The 23,545-nt window shown below is 41.6% G+C and overlaps 1 protein-coding gene across 3 annotated transcripts; it reads right to left on the bottom strand.

Annotated features, from left to right (window-relative positions):
• Positions 1-1,436: 1,436 nt before the first annotated feature.
• snrnp25 (small nuclear ribonucleoprotein 25) lies at positions 1,437-23,539 on the bottom strand. Of its 3 annotated transcripts, none has more exons than XM_072559455.1 (7): positions 23,429-23,539; positions 21,461-21,695; positions 16,980-17,070; positions 12,984-13,089; positions 8,519-8,593; positions 5,829-5,888; positions 1,437-2,582 (listed from the first exon to the last, which is right to left on the bottom strand). In XM_072559455.1, the coding sequence occupies exons 1-6, from the start codon at positions 23,461-23,463 to the stop codon at positions 5,831-5,833; spliced, it is 600 nt and encodes a 199-aa protein (XP_072415556.1). In that variant the 5' UTR covers positions 23,464-23,539; the 3' UTR covers positions 1,437-2,582; positions 5,829-5,830. The 3 variants fall into 3 exon arrangements, with proteins under 3 accessions (XP_072415556.1, XP_072415558.1, XP_072415557.1); XM_072559457.1 differs by having other exon boundaries at positions 23,149-23,481; XM_072559456.1 differs by having other exon boundaries at positions 23,183-23,480.
• Positions 23,540-23,545: the final 6 nt, after the last annotated feature.

Here is a 23,545-nt window from a genome sequence, read left to right as displayed (position 1 = left end):
TATGTGTGAACACATGCAAATCCATTGATCCAACCTCCCCCAGAGCTCCCATACCACCTTGATTCTAATTTGCCAATCCATGGCCTCTTCTATCACCATGCCGTCTTAATGATATCCACATTTTGCCCTCACGTCCTCCATGTAAACTCACTGACTATCCACTGTAGACAGACCTCAGAAGCCGTGCAGAGACAAAATAAAGTTTACCTTGATTTGTAGATTTTAATTACGATATAAAAAAACTCCTTCATGTAAGCCTAATAACTAATTTTAAATTCTTTCAAACACTTAATCCCTTAGAAAAATAAAATTATATTCGTTAAACTACATAAAAGACAGCTGATCCTTTAACATCCTCTTTGAACTGTCAATCAAACTGGGAACTGACAACCCCTTACTGTGCTGGCTGAAAGTGGAAAGCAGCCACTTAATGAGGATAGAATGATCACATTTAGGAATATGTCAACAGAGTCACTGCTGGAAGATTTTTTAAAATCTCTCACAGACACAGACAGCCTATTCTTTTCCCTTTCTTAAAAAAAATTAGGTTGGGGTTTGAACTAACTTGACTGCTTTTTTTGTTAGATCTTTCACCAACACATGCAAGCTGCTAATTCAATTTTTAGGGTGATGGAGATGTAAATAACTTCATAGCTCTAAGGACCTTATCTTCCCTTCCAGAGCATTTACTAGTAAAGGTTCATAACCCCCACACTATCGGCAAGGGCCTCTGCTCAGCGAAGATGGCGCCTGCTTAGTCTCAGCACTGAGTACAACTGACCCTGCTGAGCTCAGGTTTGCCTACATTCGCCACACTTCACCCCATGTCCACTACAATCAGAAATAGGATGTGACATAAAGACAGTCATGACTTCTGGGCCTGAGGCTTGTCTGTTACTTTGGAGTCAAGGCATAGTCCACACATCTGCATGAAACATCTGGCTACTAACTCTGTACTATTTCTCCCTCCACAGATGTTGACTCACAGCATTTCTAACGTTCTTTGCTTTTATTTCAGATTTCCAGCACCCACATTAAATTTATTTTGTATCTTGGCGACCCAGAGGAGCCATATTTCAGGAGCATTGGCACACATAACTAGCTTTTCATCTCATGGTTTTGATGATGGAAAACATCGAGGAGGCAAAAAACCACCGTCTATAACTTAACAAAAGAGGTTAGATATGAGGTGTGGAAGATCTTGAATTAACATCCAGCCAATCATTCGGACACAACAGCCATTTTTACACTGTCAACAAAGAAACGCTTTGTACGTTTCAACTGAAGTGCTCACTTCATAAGGGCTTAGAATAGCTTAGACATAGCTGGAGTAAAATACTGCTTCAGAGTTATAATACTCAATATTAAAAAAAAGGACTTCCTAATTTTAAAATTACTCACAAAGAAAGTGCTTCAATAAATGTGTATAACGAAGGTTGTGAAAAAAGAAAAACTTTAATGCACAGATTTTATTTTTAAGAACAGTATCCAAAACTTCCACTGCTACTTATATGTAGCTGAATTATTGCATTTACAAAACGGAGGCCAACTTGGTGGTGAAAATTTCCCACGTTAAGATGGGAGGAAGGCTCTCTTCATTCCGGGCATTACCCGGTCCACAGAATTCCACAGGTGGCAGGCTTACAAAGTAACCCTGGAATCTCAGATATGATCTCATTAGTCGACTTCTCTCAGTCGAACCTGAGTTCTGGCATCATAGCCGAGTGTTTGCATATATTGTGAGCCCTGTTTGATTGATTCCAGCAGAGGGGCAGGGGAGTAAGACAGAAATCAAGAATGCCAGCTTCTGTGCAGAGTTTCAGATAACCTGGCTGACTTTATTTGCCAGAGCACCAGTCAGGAAGAGTCAGGTGTTGAAAGGAAAGTTTAGGATTTTGGGTAGAGGTTATGAACAGCCAGCTGCTCAGCAAGGCAGAAGTGAGCTACTTGTGTTGTGGCGCGATTGACAAGAGCCCCGGAGCAAGCTCACTCTTGTATGAGAGAACATTGTCGATTCAGATGGGGGATTGAGACCCAGAAATCATCTTTTACACGATGAGTAGTTAATACCTGATTCAAGATACATCAAACAGCCTTACTAGTCAGTAATCATCTGGTGGTATCTTATTTGTCAATACTATACCTTCGTAAATACTAATAGATAAAAATCTGAAAGAATATCTGACTTTAAGTAGCTCTGTAGCATTCGAAAATACTTTTATAAGGCTCTTCCAATGTTTAGATACATCCTATTATAATTTTCATTTGCACAATGCTAGTTTTGTACTTAAACAGACTTATGACATATGGATTTTAATATAACTTACTGGATTGCAAAAATAAGAGTTAATCATTCAATAAACACTTTATACAACCCAACAGAATACTGTATGTTGAATTACAATTTGTGACAATTCTGAAAATGGTTTGTTCCTTATCACTGAAGTTCTAATGATTGATACAACTCCTGTGCTTCGTCTTCTGGTGTGATGAAGAGTTTTCTCAGAAGTAGAGAGGCAGCAAAACATATCTCTCTACAAGACAAATCTGCCTTTTGGACACGTGCTAAGATTTACACAAATCTGGAAGAAACAAAAAGCCAAAAAACAAATACGTGAAAATAGTTCACATTTTCCTACTGTAGTATTAAAAAAACAAAAATAACATGACTGATGAAATCGTAAAGACCTGACAATAAGGATTGAGCTAACCCCTGAATGCTGCTGAGTTTTAAAGGTATGCAGAGTTCCCATTGATAGTGGTGCAGTGAAAAGAAGCATAAAGAAATACGCCTTTAAGATGCAGATAATTCTTAACTATCCCTTACTAAAATCATAGTACTAAATGTACAACATGGGTTACCACAGTTATCTTTCACCAGCTTGATGCCACACCATGCATACTCAAGCACGGTAGCTCAGTGGTTAGCACAGCTGCCTCACAGCACCAGGGTACAAGGTTCAACTCCATCCTCGGGTGACTGTTTGTGTGGACTTGGCACATTCTCCCTGTGTCTGTGTGGGTTTCCTCCAGGTCTTCCCTTTTTCCTCCCACAGTCCAAAGATGTGCCCCTTAAGTGGATTGGCCATGGGAAATTGCCCCTAATGTTCAGGGATATGTAGACTCAGTGGGTTAGCCATGGGAAATCCAGGGTTACAGGGATATGGTAGGGGAATGGGTCTGAGTGGGATGCTCTTCAGTGTGGACTCGATGGGCCGAATGGCCTGGTTCCACACTGCAGGGACTTTATGATTCCATGAAAACACATGCTGTTAATCCGGGTACCTCGGGATATTGGAGACCTCTCCCAGCCTGAAAGATGTACATAAGAACCTTTCAGACGTCCCGACACATTGTTGGCAAGGTAATTGCCCAGAATGTTGAATCATCTGATGAAAATTACCTGGCATTTGGAAACTTCTGGAAAACTCTCCAAGTTTAAGGTAGGGTGGGGATTCACAGAATTTCAGTTTAGTTACACGGACAGTTACCCAGGACAGGCTAAAGGATTAGAACCTGCTCTAATTCCTGGCTAACTATAAACCTGATACCTACCCCACCCCACCCCCCACACACCTACATACACAATACACCCATACACATTACACAGCACAAACTCACACACACACACACCCCACACCACAAACCCACACACATACCACCCCCTCACCCAGCTGACACCCCTTTTCCCCACAGACACCTGCACCCCCTCACCCAGCTGACAGTCCTTGCCTAGGTGGCACCTGTATCTCCTCACTCACCTGGCACCTTTCTTCCAAGGCCATAATCTCAGTAGGTGTCAACATGGCTTTGGGATCGATAAAGTGTGTTCGCTCACCAAATATGACAGCTATCACCATGAAAAGGAAGATGTGGTTTTTATGATGACCCTCTTTGATGCTGCCCGTATGGTTAACTCTTATGATCGATTCTGCACCAGTATTATCACAGGAAGGTAAGTGAGTAACCTGTAGTCTGATCTGGGTCAGAAATAGCGATTCCAACTGATAGAATGTTATGTATCTAGCAAAATCACAGATTTACTGAAACAGGCCATTCAGCTCAACTCTGTTCATACTATACTCAACATGAGTCTATCAGCCTGACGTCTTCATTTCAATCTATTTCTATTGTTTTTACTCTCATGTCCTTATCAGTTTCCTTTTGAAAACAATCAGTAAACTATTTGCCTCAACCAATTCCTGTGGTAGAGAGTCTGACATTCTAACCATTCTCGAGGATAGGAATTCCTCTACATAGTATTTCCTTATTCTTTAGTAACTATCCAGCATTTACAAAATCTCACCAATGTCCTGTACAACTTCAACTGAATCATTCTAAATATTTTGAACTGACTTCAGAAGCAGGAGTTAGAATTCACTGCCTGAGGAACGTTTGCAATTTCCAGGTTAAGTTAAGAGGTGAAATGTGGCCAAGATTCATCTTTCTTTCAGTACTTTCAGTGAGTTCACAGCTGGACGTCGAGCAATTTTAGTAGATATTTCTGCAGAACTAGAAACAACCCTCAGAGACAAAGTTAAAATTGTGAATCTGTTTCACTTCCTCCATTTTGAAGCGTACCTCGTTTTCAGGTTATCAACAGCACTGGACAGTCAGAGACATCCAGGTCACATTTATAGTCAAGGTTTATAAATTTAACTATCAGGTATTTTTTGACACTAAAGCAGATGGAAAAAAAGATGGCTATTGTCACAAGACAAACCGAGACAAGCGCTGAACAGCAGGAGTCTGATTTTTCAGTCACGAATCAAATCCCAACTTGCAGGAAGGTGAATACCATTTTGCCGACCCATTTATGTTAACGGTGAGCTGGATGGTGTTTTAAAAGGCAGCACATTTGACAAGTCAGCGATCATGCACAAGAACCCTCAGCAAGTGCTGGAATTCTACTGGCACCTTGATCGAGATCCAAGCAGGAACCTGGGACAGGCCTGTATTTTTCTGCCAGGCTCTGGATAAACTCGCTGAGCTCCTGAGGTAGCTCTTGAGTGTTGGTCAAATTATCTTTTTCACTCAGTCAATAATGAGGGGGCACTCAGCCAGTTTAAAAATATGATTATATAATAGTGTACTGAATTATAATTCAACCAATGGAGACACTATGAACACTAACTGAATTCCTTGGGATGTGGTGTACTTATGGAATAATCGGTTTTGAACAAGAAAGAATTCTTGAGAAGTTGCATGGATAAAGTTAAAAATCACACAACACCAGGTTATAGTACAACAGGTTTAATTGGAAACACACTAGCTTTCGGAGCGACGCTCCATCATCAGGTGATTGTGGAGGGCTCGATCGTAACACGGAATTTATAGCAAAAATTTGCAGTGTGATGTAACTGAAATTATACATTGAAAAATTGATTGTCTGTTAAGCCTTTCATCTGTTTCAGTTTCATCACACTGTAAATTTTTGCTATAAATTCTGTGTTACGATCGAGCCCTCCACAATCACCTGATGAAGGACCGTCGCTCCGAAAGCTAGCGTGCTTCCAATTAAACCTGTTGGACTATAACCTGGTGCTGTGTGATTTTTAACTTTGTACACCCCAGTCCAACACCGGCATCTCCAAATCTTGCATGGATAAGGCAGAGACATTTTGTGTGAAGTTTTCCATCTGGACTAAAACTGGGAAATTAAGACCAAAACTACTAATTAGGAAGGGTATATGAATAGGAAGGGTTGAGCGAGCTGGACCAAGTGTTGGCAAATGGGACTAGATTAGGTTGGGATATCTAGTTGGCATAGACGAGTTGGACCAAAGGGTCTGTTTCCGTGCTGTACACCTCTACGACAGAGTACCAACCTTTATTTTTTTCGAAGTTTTTTTATGAAGGTGACCTCATCTCGATTCCTTATACCGTAACTGTAAATAAAAAGTTTAAAGTTTAGAATCAGATAATAATTTCCTGCTCAGCGAGTTCTGCCTCTCAGTGTTGGGTAACACATGGGTTTGTGCATTAGCCAACAGAGTGGGGGCGGCAGAATGACTCAGTAGTTAGTCTCACAGCGCCAGGGACCTGGGTTCAATTCCCGCACTGGGTGATTGTGGAGTGTGTACATTCTCCCAGTGTCTGTGTGGGTTTCCTCCGGTAATCTAATTTCCTCCCATGGTCCAAAGATGTACAGGTTAGGTGAATTGGCCATGCTAAATTGTCACAGTGTTCAGGGATGTGTAGGTTAGGTGCATTAGTCAGGGGTAAATATGGGATAATAGGGAAGGGGAATGGGTCTGGGTGGGATACTCTTTGGAGGGTCAGTGTGGACTTGTTGGGCTGAAGGGCCTGTTTCCACACTTTAGGGACTCTATGATTCTACGAATGCCAACCACAGATACCAGATGGAAAATTGTATCTTCCTATCGGTGTTTGCAGCAATGCCGGCATTGACAGAGTCAACAAAACAGGCAATCTGATCTTAAACCTCATGTATACATACTGGGGACTTCTGTCCAAACACAATTATAGACAGAATAAAGAGGTTTGATTCATTTCATTGAGGTTAATTAATAATAGTGTAACCTTCAATTTAACCACATATGCTTATGCATTTGCTTTATATTTGTTTCAAACCTTCCAAAAAACATAATAAGTAGCAAGAGAACATCTGCTTATGAGACAACTTTAGGTCTCACTACATATTAACTAGTGTTACTCAAGGGCACTGTTAGTTGTCTATTAACATTGAAAAACAATTTTTTGAGCTGCAATCAACAATACGAAAGGCAAGCAGTGAAGCTTGCTTCTGAAGAGTTTAATAAAATCAAAAAATGTATATACTGGTTGAGAAATGAAATTAAACAAACTATTGGAGAGACTCAGCAAGTCTGGCAACATAATGGAGAGAGAGGGAGATAGGTTAATGCATAAAGCCAATTTAACTCTGAGGAAATCACATTGGACTTGAAATGTTACTCTGTTCCTTTCTCCACAGACATTGCAAAACTTGTATCTCCAGTATTTTATGTTTCGTGTTGAGTTATTTTCATGATAATATGTTTGATAATTGAGGCAAGGAACAGTTAGTGACAGTCTCCAAATCCAACTTGATGTGCAGCATATCAAGCATAACCGATGATCTTCCAGCCAGCTTGTCTCATTAATGGGACCTAACAAACAGATCAGTTACTGTGGGCTGCTTTACTCCCTCCCAGATAAACTAATGCACCAGAAGGTAGGATCGCCCTGGTTGGAGATGTACTGATATTCTGAACAGAGAACCTGAAGTTTCAGCTTGTTAAACTACAGCAAAAATGTTATGCATACACGGGCTTCTTGAGATTCTTGCTGACCTGAATCTAAACTGCTTTGTTGGAATTTCTATGCAGGGTGATGCAATCCCATACCTCAGACATTTATAGGAGCAAGTTACTGCAGATGCTGGGCTCTGTACTGAAAATAACAAATGCTGGAAATCACAGCATGTCAGACATTATCAATGGAGAGAGAGCAAGCTAACGTTTCGAGTCCAGATGACTCTTCATTCGATCTGACATTTATAATTGCTTTATATCTCATCTGGTCAGTTTCACCCAGTCTATGAAGGAGGCTTCTATTATTTTCTTACCCTAATATCTATCCGTTGAGAGCACACTACAGCAATTTGGAATATACTTGAAACAAAATGAGGCAATCTTCATCTTTTAGCCTCCGCCAAACATGTTGCTGACAGTACACTATATTCTTATGCTATGTTGAAGAAGGTCCAACATTTATCTTACAACCGATATTCTTTCATTCTCAATGGGAGCTCAAGGAGATTAACCACTTTACCGTTTTCTAAAGTCAACAACGGGTTCAACAGTTCCAGGTCATAACATCTGCTGCCATGCTTTTTACAGGTAACAAGGGTTGGTAATAAATCTGCTGCTGCCATCTGAACCCACACAAGACACCCAATCTTCGCTTCTCTCATTACCACCTTCTTTTGCTCTGAACAATCTTTTTTTTGTCATTTTATCTCCAAAACTTTCCACCTTATCAGAGATCTTCCATTTTGTTTCTTTCCCCTTCTACTCCCTCTGTACTTGCTCAGAACCGGTCACACATTTAATATTTCCCAGTGTTGATGGAAAGATCAATAATGTGGTATGTTAACTCTTGCTTATCTCTCTCTCTCTCTCTCTTCGAGTACCATCTAATCTGTTCAGTATTTCCAACATTTTCTGTTTTTTAAGATTTGCCAGCATCCTGTAGTAATTTCCTTTCGCATTCTTGTCACCAACGTGCTGGTAAATGGGACTGGATTAATTTAGGACATCTGGTCAGCATGGATGAGTCAGACCGAAGGGTCTGTTTCCACACTGTACAGCTCTATGACTCTCTGTCCTCGGATACTTTCACCATCTCCTGCACAATATTTCCTCTTCTTTATAAAATGACCCTTGAGAAGGTGTATGCATCTTTGAAATGTACTCGAAACACTAATATAAACCCACTCTCTGGCAATTAGGAAGCCTTCCACAGGAAAACCAAAGGTTAACTTGGTAATACTCACTCTTTCAGTTTCATCTTGTCATCAGTCAGTTTCTCTCCATTAAACGTCAGATGATAGGTTCTCCAAATATATTTCCTATGGATCAAGCAGAAACCCTTGTATTTCACACCATAACATCACACAGAATTGGTCCCATTTAATTCTTTACAAATAGAAACAGAAATGTCGGAGTTAGATAAACACGTGATGGAAGAGAAATAGGGAAACATTCCTGGGAGTTGTTCACAGTCTCAAGACATTGAGATGTCAAATTAGGAGCAGGCATTGGCCATTCAGCCCATCGAACCCCCCCGCCCCCCCCAGTCATTATAGAGTCACAGAGATGTACAGCATGGAAACAGACCCTTCGGTCCAACCCGTCCACGTCATTCAATAGGATCATGTCTGATCATCCTATTCCTGATTTGTCCCCATACCCTTTAGCTCTAAGAAAAATAAGAATGGCCACTGTTGGAATATTGCGGGCAATTCTGGTCTCCTTCCTATCGGAAAGATGTTGTGAAACTTGAAAGGGCTCAGAAAAGATTTACAAGGATGTTGCCAGGGTTGGAGGATTTGAGCTACACGGAGAGGCTGAACAGGCTGGGGCTGCTTTCCCTGGAGCATGGGAGGCTGAGGGGTGACCTTATAGAGGTTTACAAAATTATGAGCGGCATGGATAGGGTAAATAGGCAAAGTGTTTTCCCTGGGGTCAGGGAGTCCATAACAAGAGGGCATAAGTTTGGGGTGAGAGGAGAAAGATATAAAAGAGATCTACGGGGCAACTGTTTCACGCAGAGGGTGGTAAGTGTATGGAATGAGCTGCCAGAGGAAGTGGTGAAGGCTGGTACAATTGCAACATTTAAGAGGCATTTGGATGGGTATATGAATAGGAAGGGTTTGGAGGGATATGGGCCGGGGGCTGGCAGGTGGGACTAGATTGGGCTGGGATATCTGGTCAGCATGGACGGGTTGGACCGAAGGGTCTGTTTCCATGCTGTATATCTCTATGACACTACGGTTATATCTAATCCCTTCTTGAAAGTATTCAATGTTTTTGCCTTAACTGCTTTCTATGGCTGAGAACTGGAGGTTGGCTAAGGTGGTGCCACTATTGAAGAAAGGTGGTAAGAAAAAGCCAGATAGAGGCCAATCAACCCATCACTGACTCTCCAAACAGCATCCCAGCCAGTCCTGTCAGCTCATGACCCAGTCTGGTAAACCTTTGGGGTATTGCCTCTGTAGCGAGAACATCCTTCCTCAGATAAGGAGACCTAAACCTGCACACAATACTCCAGGCGTGGTTTATCCAGGGCTCTATACAGTTGCAGCTCTTGTATTTGAATCCTCTTACTATGTAAGCCAACATACCATTTGCTTTATTGACTGCCTGCGGCACCTGCATGCTTACTCTCAGTGATCAGTGTACAAAGACACGCAGGGCTCGTTGCACCTTCCCCCCTTCCAAATTGATCAACACTCAGCTAATGATCTTGGTTCCTGTTTTTGGTACCAAAGTGGATAACCTCACATTTATTCATCATTCATTGTATCACAGGCATTTATAATTGATACAGCAAAGGATAAAAAGCAATCAAGACTTAAAAAAAAAAACTATTTGGAAAGGGCCAATTTCAACAAGGTGAGAAGAGAGCTGGCCCTGGGAAACTGGATTCTAAGGTATCAATGGGATAACACAATACAACAGGAGTGAGTCCAGGTACATTCCCAAAATGTGGAAAAGCAGAACAAACAAAACCACAGTTCCCCTGATAGCGAAAAGTTAAACAGCAAGGTGAAGCAAAATAAAGGATGCTTATAACATATGTTAATAATGAGGCTGGATAATATAATCAATCACATCCTTACAACTCTCAAAATCCTACCATGGTATAACGGTTAGGTGCTATGCAGCTGCACTGTTACCTACAAAAACAGAGCTGTACCGCATTATGAAAGAAATCAACTTTAGACAGGATAACGTCAATTCAAATTGCAATGGCAGCACATATTTGTGCAGAAGTGCAATAATTATTTAACCTCACTGGCAAATACATAACTGTCCCTGTTCATATAAAATTTGATGTAGCAGCAAATTTACTACTAGAAGATTTCACTGATGTTGGTCAGTAATAATAGCAACTGTCAGGTAAATCCACCTTTCCCCATTTCTATAAAATTGCCCCCGTGTGTATACAGAATTAATAAATTGCAAGAGAGCATATCAGCAAAATGTTGCCACTATCCCCATTTTTATATTGTTTCTTTTCCAAACAATAAAGGAAAAATATAAGCAACCTAATTACGATGCTATCTATTCATCGATCTCAATCCTCCTTTTGCATGCAAGCACGCAGTCCAGAACCCACAAACCTGGTTTCAACTCAAAGACATAGGAGTGGAAGCAAGGCCATTCGGCCCATCGAGTCAATAGACAATAGATGCAGGAGTAGGCCATTCTGCCCTTCGAGCCTGCACCGCCATTCAATATGATCATGGCTGATCATTCCTAATTAGTATCCTGTTCCAGCCTTATCTCCATACCCCTTGACTCCACTATCTTTAAGAGCTCTATCCAATTCTTTCTTAAAAGAATCCAGAGACTGGGCCTCCACTGCCCTCTGGGGCAGAGCATTCCACACAGCCACCACTCTCTGTGTGAAGTAGTTTCTCCTCATCTCTGTCCTAAATGGTCTACCCCGTATTTTTAAGTTGTGTCCTCTGGTTCGGCACTCCCCCATCAACGGAAATATGTTCCCTCCTGCCAGAGTGTCCAGTCCTTTCATAAGCCTATACGTTTCAATCAGATCCCCTCTCAGTCCACTCTGCCATTTAATCATGGCTGACGGGTGTTTCAATTCCACTCCCCCCGTAGCCCTTAATTCCTTCCGAGGCCAAGAATCTGCTGTACGGAGTGGATACCTCTTTAAACAAAATGCTGTCAGGCCATTTCTTGAGATTTTTTTGGACCAATATTAATGAAAAAACATAAATTCTGGAAAAGCAGCTCTAGAAAATCTCATGCGTTGCAACAGGAATCTAACTGAAAACAGAGTGCAAGATTTCTAGAAACTATATTTCAAATCACCACCTTCCATTCTAGTGCTGCTCTCAAGCCTTTCCTCCAATGCAACAGAAAACTCCCCCTCCCCTTGCCAAAGCAACTGACAGTGCCTGTGACTGTGTACATGGCTTTCCCCTCCACCCCCACAATCAGGTTTCCTTGTCCTCGCCATCCACTTCACCAGCCTCCATGTTCCAAAGGATCACTTTCAGACAGCTTCTGTCAATTACGACCATTTTCAGGCCTTTGAGCCGACGCAAAAACTTCCAATGCTGACGTATGCCGATAGTTAGAGTTTGAAAGCTTGTGGACAGAGTCATAGAGATGTACAGCACGGAAACAGACCTAGTGGCCCAAACTGTCTGCACCGACCAGATATCCTAAATTAATCTAGTCACATTTGCCAGCATTTGGCCCATATCTCTTTAAACCCTTCCTATTCATATACCCATCCAGATGCCTTTTATCAGCCTCAACCACTTCCTCTGCCAGCTCATTCCATACACACATGGAAAGGTTGCCCCTTACGATCCTTTTAAATGTTTCCCTTCTCACCTTAAACTTACGCTGTGAAAAAGACCTTATCCGTACCTTTCCTGATTTTATAAACTTCTATAAGGTCACCCCTCAGCCTCCGCGCTCCAGGGAAAAACAGTCCCAGCCTGTTCAGCCTGTCCCTATAGCTCAAACCTTCCAGCCCTGGCAACATCCTTGTAAACCTTTGGATTTTTATTTTAATTTACTAACAAACGAATATATATCAATAAGCCAACAAATGGTTTTGTTTAGCTTTTTTTAAAGATACTGTGGGGTTTCTTATTGGTGGTAGACTAAGACTTGTAAACTTACTTTTCATGAAAAACCTATATTAATCAAACTGCAACAAATTATCACTTTTAGATAGATCATGGGACATTTGCTTTAAAATGTTGCCAGATTGTCCTTGTTTATAACGGACATTAAATTTGGCAAAAAAACCCAAAGAACTTTGGATGCGAGAATTTTCAGAAACACAAAATAAAAACTGCTGGAAAAAAAAAACTCAGCATTAATTTTGGCAATTGGCATATATCCAAGTGGAAATTTGAGAGAGAAAACTATTCAAAATGAGCATTACTTTAGTTATAATTGGTACCCAGATCATGAATTGTATCAGAATAAAAACTCTATCCCTTCAGGTCCCCAAGACAGAACCATTAAATAATGCTACAGTTCAGTCATTTTCTTCTAATACCATTTAATGAAATGTGATATATTTTGCATTTTGTCAATTTTAGGCAAATTAGCTTGGTAATAATTAAACAACAAACACTGAAAACTTCAGCCTCAGCTTAAAGGATTATCACTTCAATCTGTCCTCCATGATCTGGACAGCTGTGTTACCTGAATAAATTGACAGAATGAATATCAAACATAACTTACCAACTGATGTACTGTGTTCCTCCTTCCCGCTCTTGCTTTAGTTGCACATATCTCTGAATGGCTTTTTTCAGATCAAGTACCGTGTCATTTTGAATTACAACAACAGCTGGGAAGAGAGAGAGCATGAATGATGGAGCTGCACGAGACTGTATCTTGCCGCGACAGAACTCACTCAGGTTTGTACCTGTCCATGGGGCGACATGGTCACCAGGTGGTAATTTTACAAAATAGGTTAATGTTGACAAGCTCCAATATGCTCTGCTCAGGTATAGCTACTGACAAAACTTCAGTCAGGCAGACTTCACAACAAGTAACTCCTTCCATCTCTCCTTTTTTTTGCGCAGAGGGACGGCTGGAGTTCAGGATGAATCAGCAAATAGAAATTAGCCTTTTTATTTTTATTCATTTATTTTCCTATCCCTTTGGTGTCTTGTATCACTACCTGGTATGGCAACCGTACCATTCAAGATCGGAGACGGTTACCTCTACCATCGGGGAGAAGGTACAGAAGCCTGAACACATGCACCAGCTGGTTTTGTAACAGTTTCTACCCCACTGTTGTTAGAATGGACTCGCAAACTCTTAACATTCGCCTGTACCTGTGTTTTTGTTTTTGCCGCTGTTTACCTATTATTTACTATCTATGTTACTTAACTCTGTTATCTGCCTGTATTGCTCACAAGACAAAACCTTTCACTGTGCCTCGGCACATGTGACAATAAATTCAATTTTTGTGTTGTTTCAGAGGAGAGTTCAGTCAAACTGCATTGTTGTGAGTCCATACTGGCACTCAGCACAAACTGGGCTCCTTTTTTTATTATCAGAGGCACAGAAGAAGAGGGAGGTGGGAAAAAATATTAAGTTTTAATTCCTATACTCCAAAGAGTTGAAAATCACCCGACACCGAGATATAGTCCAACAGGTTTATTTGAAAACACAGGTTTTCGGAGGTCAGCTCTTTCTTCAAGTGCTAGTGACGGAGGATATATTAGACACAGAGTTTACAGGTAAAAGATCAAAGGGTCATACAACTGCTGCGAATGTATTGGACAAACCTAGATGGGTAGTTGGTGAAAGATAGGGCTGGAGTCCATTTTTACACACTTCCACTGTTTCAAAATAAAGGGCCACCTGTGTAAGACAGAGACTTGGTCAGACAATTGAGACTTTTTGGAGCTGCCTTCCTCAGAAGGCGATGCAAGCAGCGTCTTTGACTCTTCTTAAAGACAGCAGCAGATATGTCCTTGATAAGCAAGGGGGTGAAAGGTTATAGAGGTAAGCAAGAATATAGGGATAATAGATCAGTGAACGGCAAAGCAGTCTCATGTGGGTAAAGGCAATCAGGCAAAGGGGAACTCTTCACAATTATATGCTCATGAGTATATTTATTTAGAGTCATGCCTAATAGAATGCCTAATGGAATGAGGAAATTGGTGATTGATATAGTAATGAAGATTCACTGGGGCTTGAATCAGTTGTATGAATATGGGGAGCTAGTAATCTGCGGAGGGACAGTTTTATGGAGTGTGACGAACTAAAATAAAGTGGATTTGAATTCTGTTTAAATACAGTTATTTTAGTGTATTCTAACCCTACAACCACAGTTTCAGGCTGAATTGATTTATTGATTTAAGATAATCACCAGTTAATGCCCAACACTTGTATATAAATAAATGCAATGAATATATAATTGATAACATAGAGATTAGGTTTGGTAAGGCACCTATCTTCTGTGGTGATGGTGTTGCCTGAGTGCCCTGGGAGAAGGAGCACACAGTAGCCACCAATACTCCTGAAGCCTTTAGAGAGAGATGGGCATTGCGGGGAGGAGTGCTGTACCTTTCCCCCAACTCCATTTTGATTTAGCCCCTCCCTACACACCCTTGCCCTTGGGGGTCTGCATCGCCCTTTTAGAGGAGATTCCCCACAATGTGGAAACAGGCCGTTCGGCCCCACCAGTCCACACCGACCCTCCGAAGAGTAACCCACCCATACCCATTTCCCTCTGACTAATGCATCTGACACTATGGGGCAACTTAGCATGGCCAATCCACCTGACCTGCACATCTTTGAATTGTGGGAGGAAACCCACACAGACAAGGGGAGAATGTGCAACCTCAGCACAGACAGTCACCCGAAACTGGAATGGAACCCGGGTCCTTGGCGCTGAGAGACACCAGTGCTAACCACTGAGCCACCGTGCCTCCCTTTATGGGTTTTGCATATACATTATTCAATCAGAGAACATGAGTGATTTACTGATGGTACTCAGTAGCTGAAAAAAACATTCATTTGTGTGGAAAAGCACTGCTGGGTATAAAAGAGAAAGATAAATAAATTTGGTAACATTGGCTATTTTTCTTCCTCAAAAGAACATTAGGAAACTAGCTCAGGTTTTACAATAATCAGGTAATTTCATGGTAACCGCTGTGGAAGGAACTTTCTCTCCTTCGCTGATAGGTCTAGTGAGGTGCCAGGGTTTCGTTAATGACCAGAATCATAGGGCTGGATTTTTGGGGAGCTCAACATAACGCAATTCGCTTCAACATATATATCCCGGTCACATGCGGTTTTCAGTTTGAGGAGATGGGACTGGGACTGGGCTCTTAAGCCTGGGCTTCCCAAAGTGAAGTTCAGGGGCCCAAATGAACTCAGAGACAGCAACAGCCACCTTGTAGCTCTATCCCCTGCTTTCATGGGCTCTCCTACAACCCCGCTATGTTTCTCAGAAGGGCCACAATAACTTACAAGCCTTGAAAAAGGGATCACAGAGACAGAAATACTGGGACGCATTGCTTTAAATGGATCAGAGCAGTCTTGGAAACAGCCAAGGGTTGAGGCAGGCTGGTTAGAAGGCCCACCTCAGTTTTCTGGGAATTCATCCCAGTTAATTGAAAAGCTGTTAGGACTTCCAGGCCTTAGCTTCCCCCCGCCCCCCCAACTCCCCCCACTCCCCTCCCACTCCCCCCACTCCCCCCACCCCCCCTCCCACTCCCCCCACTCCCCCCCACTCCCCCCCCCCCCACCATACCCCCTAAGCTCCAATGCCCTGTCCACCCACACCATACCCACTCATCATATCCCAACTATCAGGATCCATATAATTATTTTAAAAAGCTTCTAACAATCGAATAAACTTCTCACTTATGCATACCTGAGACAGAAAAAAAACTCATTCGTGAAATGCATTCAATTATTTTAAATCACTTCGAGCAATCAAACTGTTACAAAAGCAAATACATTTCCGTTCAGTGATAATATTAAACGATAGTTAATCATTTAATATATTCCTAAAACTCAACAAAAGTGAACACATCTACCCCCAGGTGAGCTCTGCATTTTTGGATCTTTTTCTACACAGCCAAGCATTCATAATGGGCATAGCTGCAGCAATAGTGGTGTAATTTCACTAATGAACTCAACTGAAACTGCATAACAGAGGTAATGCTACATTTTATACACATCAACTGATCAAAGAAGTCTAGCAGCATGTGCTTTTCTGAAACTTTAATTAAGTAGCAGCAGCCTAAACTCATTAATTCATTTTTTTAAAAAAAGGCCCTGAGGATTTAAGTAACACTATATAGAGGCACTTAAAGAGACTTCATCCGACCATCTCATCTTCTCCTTAAATTCCTGACTCCCACAGTAGTGGCCCTGGTTCGGCAAAATTTGGGTCTGCTTAAACTTAGTGGCTTATCAAATGGCCCTGCTGAATTTGGGCTTCCTGCCCTGTCATTCCAAGTCCCCTTCCCTTTCCCCGATTGACAAAAGTGGTGTTGGCTGAAAGCCTGTCCTGACTTCAACTGCCCTACTTTAGAGGATCTCCAAATATCTCGCCCCTATTTTCAAACGGCCTGAATGGGAAGGATTTAAGATGTTCGTGATTTAAAACAGGTAGCCATGCTGAATGAGTGAGGACCATACATTTCATAATCAGGGTGCAATGTATGTAGCAGGGGCAGTTTCAGCTAAAATGATGAAAATGGCACTCACGCATAATTTCACCATCTCCTTTCTTTACTTTGACAGTCATTGCTTGACCATACTCCAGAGCGACCTGAGAATTTATCTCTTCCAAAGTAACCTAAATGATAAAATAAAAATCCAAGTCAGCAGGCACTGATAAAGCTCCACTTATAGCCGCACCATTGAAGTGTGGCACCTTTTGAGCTGTTGGTCGATAGAAAGGATTTGGGAGTTAATGTCACCTTTAATATCAATATTTCAAAAGCAAAGCACATTCAGCAACGTGGTGGAGGAAGATCAGTAATCGAGATTAAACAAATGACGGTATTGGTGGCATTCCTCACACAATGTAAAACAACCAGGTCAAATGTTTCAGCCAACATTTCACAGCCAATTAGGGTGGCACGGTTGCTCAGTGGTTAGCACTGCTGCCGCACAATGCCAAGGACTTGGTTCAATTCCACCCTCAGGCAACTGTCTGTGTGGAGTTTGCACATTCTCCCTGTGTCTGTGTGGGTTTCTTCTGGGTGCTCCGGTTTCCTCCCACAGTCCAAAGATATGCAGATTTGGTGGAGTGGCCATGCTAAATTGCCTATAGTGTTCAGGGATGTGCAGGCTGGTGGGTTAGCCATGGGAAATGTAGGGATAGGGTAGGGGCTTGGGTCTGAGTGCAAATGTTCTTTGGGGGGTCAGTGTTGTCTCAATTGGCCGAATGGCCTGAATAGGGTTCATTAGCAAGCTCATGAGTTCATTAGAAAGCTTTTCTTTCTCTTTACTGCCTGAAACGTGCAAGTGATAAAAAGGCTTTGGGGATATAGACATGGAGGCTTCTGAAATGCTGTGAGAGCATTGACATTTTTAAAACACAGTTGCAAAGATTTTTTTGGGACAGAAATACTGGAGGAAATTAGAAATTATGTCATTTAAAATCAAGTCAGGAAGCACAGTGATATGGGGACATGTTTTACTTATCAAGTTGAGCAAGTCCAATTAAGTAGGTCAAATTAAGCAAGTCATATGATATTCATGACAGAATTCTTATGGCACAGAAGGAGGCCATATAGCCCATGGTGTGTGTACCAGTTCTCCAAATGAGCATCTTGCTTTAGTCTTTTCCCCACATCACCTTGTTTTTATTTAAATAATCAGCAGTGGCCTCTCGAATGCGCAAACAGAACTGGCCACCACCACTGTGTGTGTGTGTGCACACATGTGCATGCGTACATGTCCGTCTGTCCCTGGAACCATCCTGGTTTCTACACTCTCTCCACTGCATTCACAACGTGGCACCCAGAACTGTACACAATACTCCAGCTGGAGTCTAATGAGTCTTTTACATACGTTTAACATAATCTCCTTACTGCTGTATTCTATGTCCTTAATAATCAAGCCGTGAACACTGCTTGCTTTATTAGCTGCTCTCTCCACCTCTCCTGCCACTTTCAGTGATCTGTGCACACATACACCCAGGTCCCTCTGCTCCTGAACCCCCTTTGGAATTGTACTTCCTGTTTTATATTATCTTTCAATGTCCTTCCGACCAAAGTGAATTACGGCACACTTCATCTGCCCACTTCACCAACTTGTCTTTGTGCTTTTGGCGTTCTACACTGTCTTGCTCCCAGTTCACATTTCTTCCAAGTTTCATGTTACTTGCCAACTTTGAAATTATCCCCTGCACACCAAGGTCCAGATCGTTAACTGATATCAGGAAAGGCAAAGGTCACAATCGTGACCCCTGGAGGGCTCCACTAGTAGCCTTCCTGTAGCCCGAAAGTTTCATTGACTGTTACTGTTTCCTATCACTGCAACCAATTTTATATTCATGACTCTTTCATTCCATGAGCTATAACCTTTCTCACAAGTCTGTTGAATGGCACAATAATCAAACACTTCTGAGGTCTGTATACAGCACTACACTCATCTACCCTTTCTGTTACCTCTTCAAGAAACTTAAAATTATATCTAAAATCAGATGTAAGGATAATGCAGACGGAGTCAGTCCATTGCAATTTAAAGTGACTATAAATATTGATAACTTAATGATATTCACAAATCACCATTAATTAATACAATGCATCAATGTATCACCATATTTATAAAACTTAAACCATCTTCTGAAAAGCAATGGAGTAGAAAAGTTCATTGACACTTTGAAGGTCAATCCTGAAACAAATAAACTGTCTCAAATAGCCTCAAAATGTATTTTGAATAGCATCATACTTTTGCATTCATTATCTGATGATTACTATGTTCTATTCTTTAATCAGGTCCTGATGTGGAGGAGCCAGACTGGGGTGGACAGGGCTACCTGATGAAGGAGCAGTGGTCCAAATGCTAGTGCTTCAAGTTGGACTATACCTTGGTGTTGTTTGGTTTTTAACTTAATCAGGTCCATTTAGCCACCTTCCTTTTAGAGTCTAAAACTCAAATCTCTTCTGATCATTGTTGATTTTATTTCTCCCCTCCAAATGCTGATGCAACTTATTATTGGAACAAAATGGAAAAATCTTCAGAAGCATAGGAGCTTAATAAATCTGGATTACAGAAATATGAAGAAAAACTTCACTTTGAATTCAAATGAAAATTGAACAATGCTTTCTGCTTTGATAAAAAGTGCAATTCGAAAGAAAGTTAGAAAAGTGACAGCAAAGTTGATTCCTGTGTTTGACCTGGCAGGCTTTATACTGTCCCGATTTTAATTACATATTTTGGAGATTTACTCAACGCTAATTGTTATAAAAGTTCCACTTTATTGACTTAGTTCATTATTAATCCATTTGGCAGCACAGTGGCTCAGAGGTTAGCATGGCTACCTCACAGTGCCAGGGACCCAGATTTGATTCCAGCCTCAGGTGATTGTGTGGAGTTTGCATGTTCACTCCATGACTGCGTGGGTTTCCTCCGAGTACTCCGGTTTCTTATCACAGTCCAAAGATGTGCAGGCTAGGTGAGTTAGCCATGGGAAATGCAGGGTTACAAGGATTGGGTAGGGAGTGAATGTGGGTGGGATGTGCTTCGAAGGGTCAGTATGGACTCATTGGGATTCCATGAGTATTTATATCATTTATATGGTTGTATTTATAAAGAAAAAAATCTTAACTCATGTCAAATTTACCTTTTAAGAACCATATATGAATTTTATTACAGTTTCTGCTCTCATACCTTTCAAACATAACATGATTACTTGTCCTATTGAAGGCTGCTATGTAACTAAAACTACTCTGGCCAGATCATACTCAGAAGTTTATCTCCTTAACAAAGACTATGGGCACAAAGCTACTGCACTGTAATTCTTTATGTTTGGGGACACAGTGAAGCAGTGGTGATATCACTGGACTAGCAATTCAGAACATGTGGACTAATGCTCTGGGAACATGGATTCAAATCCCACCATGTCAAATTATGAAACTTGAATTAAATAGAAAATCTGGATTAAGAAGCTGGCTGAGTGAAAATCTTGTAATCTGTCAAATGTGAAATCCCACCAGAATAGTTAATGTCCTTTAGGGAAGGAAATCTGTGCGTTCAATTTTGGTCTCCCTACTTTAAGAAAGATAGTGTTAAACTTGAAAAGGAGTAGAGAAGATTTACAAGGGTGTTGGTGGAATTGGAGGGTCTGAGCTATAGGGAGAGGCTTAATAGGTTGGGGCTGTTTTCCCTGGAGAATCGGAGGCTGGGGGGTGACTGTATAGAGATTTATAAAATCACGAGGGGCATGGATAGGATAAATAGGCAAGGTCTTTTTCTCAGGTAGGGAAGTCCAAAACTAGAAGGCATAGATTTAGGGTGAGAGGGGAAAGATATAAAATGGACCTAAGGGGTGACTTTTCCATGCAGAGAGCAGTGCGTATACGGAATGAGTTGCCAGAGGAGATGGAGGAGACTGGTATAACTACAAAGGCATCTGGATGGGTCCATGAATAGGAAGGGTTTAGGGATATGGACCAAATGCTGGCAAATGGGATTAGATTAATTTAGGATATCTGGTCAGCATGGACAAGTTAGACCAAGGGGTCTGTTTCCATGCTGTTCAAATCTATGACTCTATGTTACATGGTCTGGCCTATGTGAGATTGCAGATCCACAGTGATGTGGTTGACTATTAACTGCCCTCTGGGCAATTAGGAATGGGTAATAAATGTTGCCATAGTTAGCGAAGCTACATCCCATATATGAATACAAAAAAAAGGCCAGAATAAGATTTCCATTGTCTAGATTAGAGTGGTGCTAGAAAAGCACAGCAGTTCAGGCAGCATCCGAGGAACAGGAAAATCGACATTTCGGGAAAAAGCCCTTCATTGGGAAAAGGGCTCCTGATGAAGGGCTTTTGCCCGAAACGTCAATTTCCCTGCTCTTGGATGCTGCCTGACCTCTGTGCTTTTCCAGCACCACTCTAATCTAGAATCTGGTTTCCAGCATCTGCAGTCCTTGTTTTTACCTATATATATCAAACATAATCACTGATATTTATTAGTTACTATGTAGGTATAAAATGAACTGCAAACCTGAACTGGAAGATCACACAACAATGGATCCTGGACGATCATGGCCAGACCTTCCTGAAATAGGTCCAGGATTTCTGCATGTGATAACTCTTCCTCCTCTTCTGCAGCTTTTTCCTGATTATCTACTGCAAAATTTTCTTCCTCCTTAATGTTGGCAGGAGTCAGTTCCTTTTTAATGTCTTCAGTCATCCTCAGTGAATCTTTAAATGAATTTAAGTGGGGATTGGATTCTTGTCTGGAACAAAAAAACGGAATATGCAGAGTTATGAAGAAAAAATAAGGGAGTAGCACTAGGAAACTGCAAAGACATGTCCTCATTCTGTGCTGTAACCATTCTGTGAATTCAATTCTTTTCTGCACTCCAAGGTCTCTTTGTTCAGCAACACTCCCTAGGACTTTACCATTAAGTGTATAAGTCTTCCTAAGATTTGCTTTCCCAAAATGCAGCACCTCGCATTTATCTGAATTAAACTCCATCTGCCACTTCTCAGCCCATTGGCCCATCTGATCCAGATCCTGTTGTAATCTGAGGTAACCCTCTTAGCATTGGATAGGTATATGGAGGATAGTGGGTTAGTGTAGGTTAGGTGGGCTTTGATCGGCGCAACATCGAGGGCCGAAGGGCCTGTACTGCGCTGTATTCTTCTATGTTCTATGTTCTATGTTCTTCGCTGTCCACTACACCTCCAATTTTGGCGTCATCTGCAAACGTACTAACTGCACCTCTTATGCTCGCATCCAAATCATTTCTGTAAATGACAAAACGTAGAGGGCTCAGCACTGATCCTTGTGGCACTCCACTGGTCACAGGCCTCCAGTCTGAAAAACAACCCTCCACCACCACCAGTTCTGTATCCAAATGGCTAGTTCTCCTTGTATTCCATGAGATCTAATCTTGCTAATCAGTCTCCCTTGGGGAACTTTGTCGAACGCCTTACTGAAGTCCATAGAGATCACATCTACCACTCTGCTGTCATCAATCTTCTTTGTTACTTCTTCAAAAAACTCAATCATGTTTGTGAGACATGATTTCCCACGCACAAAGCCATGTTGACTATCCTGAATCTATGACTCTATGACAATAGATTTTCAAAGTTTCCATGCTATGTTAATCTCATTAGTATTTTAAAGACTTGTCAGCCTTGCCAATGGCTAAATAGTTTGGTGCTCAATCTCAGAAGAGTACGCAGCGTACATGGGAGATATGATAGGGCATGGAGGGGGGATGTGGTAATATGGGTGGGATGGAGGAGCAACAGGAGATATAGAACATACAGCACAGGAATGGGACCCACGATGTTGTGCCGAATGGGACGGCAAGTTAAACTAATCCCACCTGCCTGCCTACAGTCCATATCCCTCCATTCCTTGTTTATTCATGTGCTTATCTAAAAACCCTTTAAATGCTCCTATTGTATTTGCCTCCACCACCACCCCTGGCAGAATGCATGTCGGGGTATGGAGGAAAGCTTGGGAAATAAACTATTCTGTGAATCAGAACATCTACACAGTCAAGCTTTCTGGATAAAACCTTCAAGTATTTTTACATAATGTAATTCAATTCTTTCACAAATCAAAGAACCATATCCTTCCTAACTTCCTTGGCACTGACAATGTACAATATATTTTTTTAAAAATTAACTCAGTGCTAACGTTTCTTCTTACACCAGAGTGATCAGCAAATTCACCTCACTTTCCATCAATGAGGCCGATTGCACTGACCGTAAGAAAGGTTGTGGATTGTGGTAATGTCCAACACTTGTGCTGCAGAGTACTCCAAGACAAGACTGAACCAGCCCAACAATGTGCAAAGTTGTTTTGTTTTGAAAGATGAAAACTTAATCCAGTTGCCAATATGTAAGCTCTGGACATCAACAACATCCCAGTAAAGCCCCCAAACACCGTGGACACGGCTGCACCATGAAACAAGAGCATGAACATCTATCTCAATGTTATATTTGACTCGACCTTGAGATGGAGGAGATCCTGGAGTTGGGAACCATCCGGCCCCGGAACCCAAACCGCGGGCACACGCTCCCGAGCGGCTGGGGGGCGGGCTTGGAGGGTGGTTTCCGCTTCCGGTCC

The sequence above is a fragment of the Chiloscyllium punctatum genome, chromosome 40 (genome assembly GCF_047496795.1).
Source record: "Chiloscyllium punctatum isolate Juve2018m chromosome 40, sChiPun1.3, whole genome shotgun sequence".
NCBI classification, from domain to species: domain Eukaryota; kingdom Metazoa; phylum Chordata; class Chondrichthyes; order Orectolobiformes; family Hemiscylliidae; genus Chiloscyllium; species Chiloscyllium punctatum.
This window is presented reverse-complemented; position numbering and strand designations above follow the sequence as displayed.

What these genes read in the sequence shown, in the direction of transcription:
- snrnp25 (XM_072559455.1), bottom strand. Translation starts at nt 23,463, where the DNA reads ATGGTTCCCAACTCCAGGATCTCCTCCATCTCAAG. An exon ending in TGTGTGATCTTCCAGTTCAG is followed by an intron (nt 17,071 to 21,460) that starts GTTTGCAGTTCA and finishes TTTATCATTTAG; the next exon opens with GTTACTTTGGAAGAGATAAA. An exon ending in GACAAGATGAAACTGAAAGA is followed by an intron (nt 5,889 to 8,518) that starts GTGAGTATTACC and finishes TTTTATTTACAG; the next exon opens with TTACGGTATAAGGAATCGAG.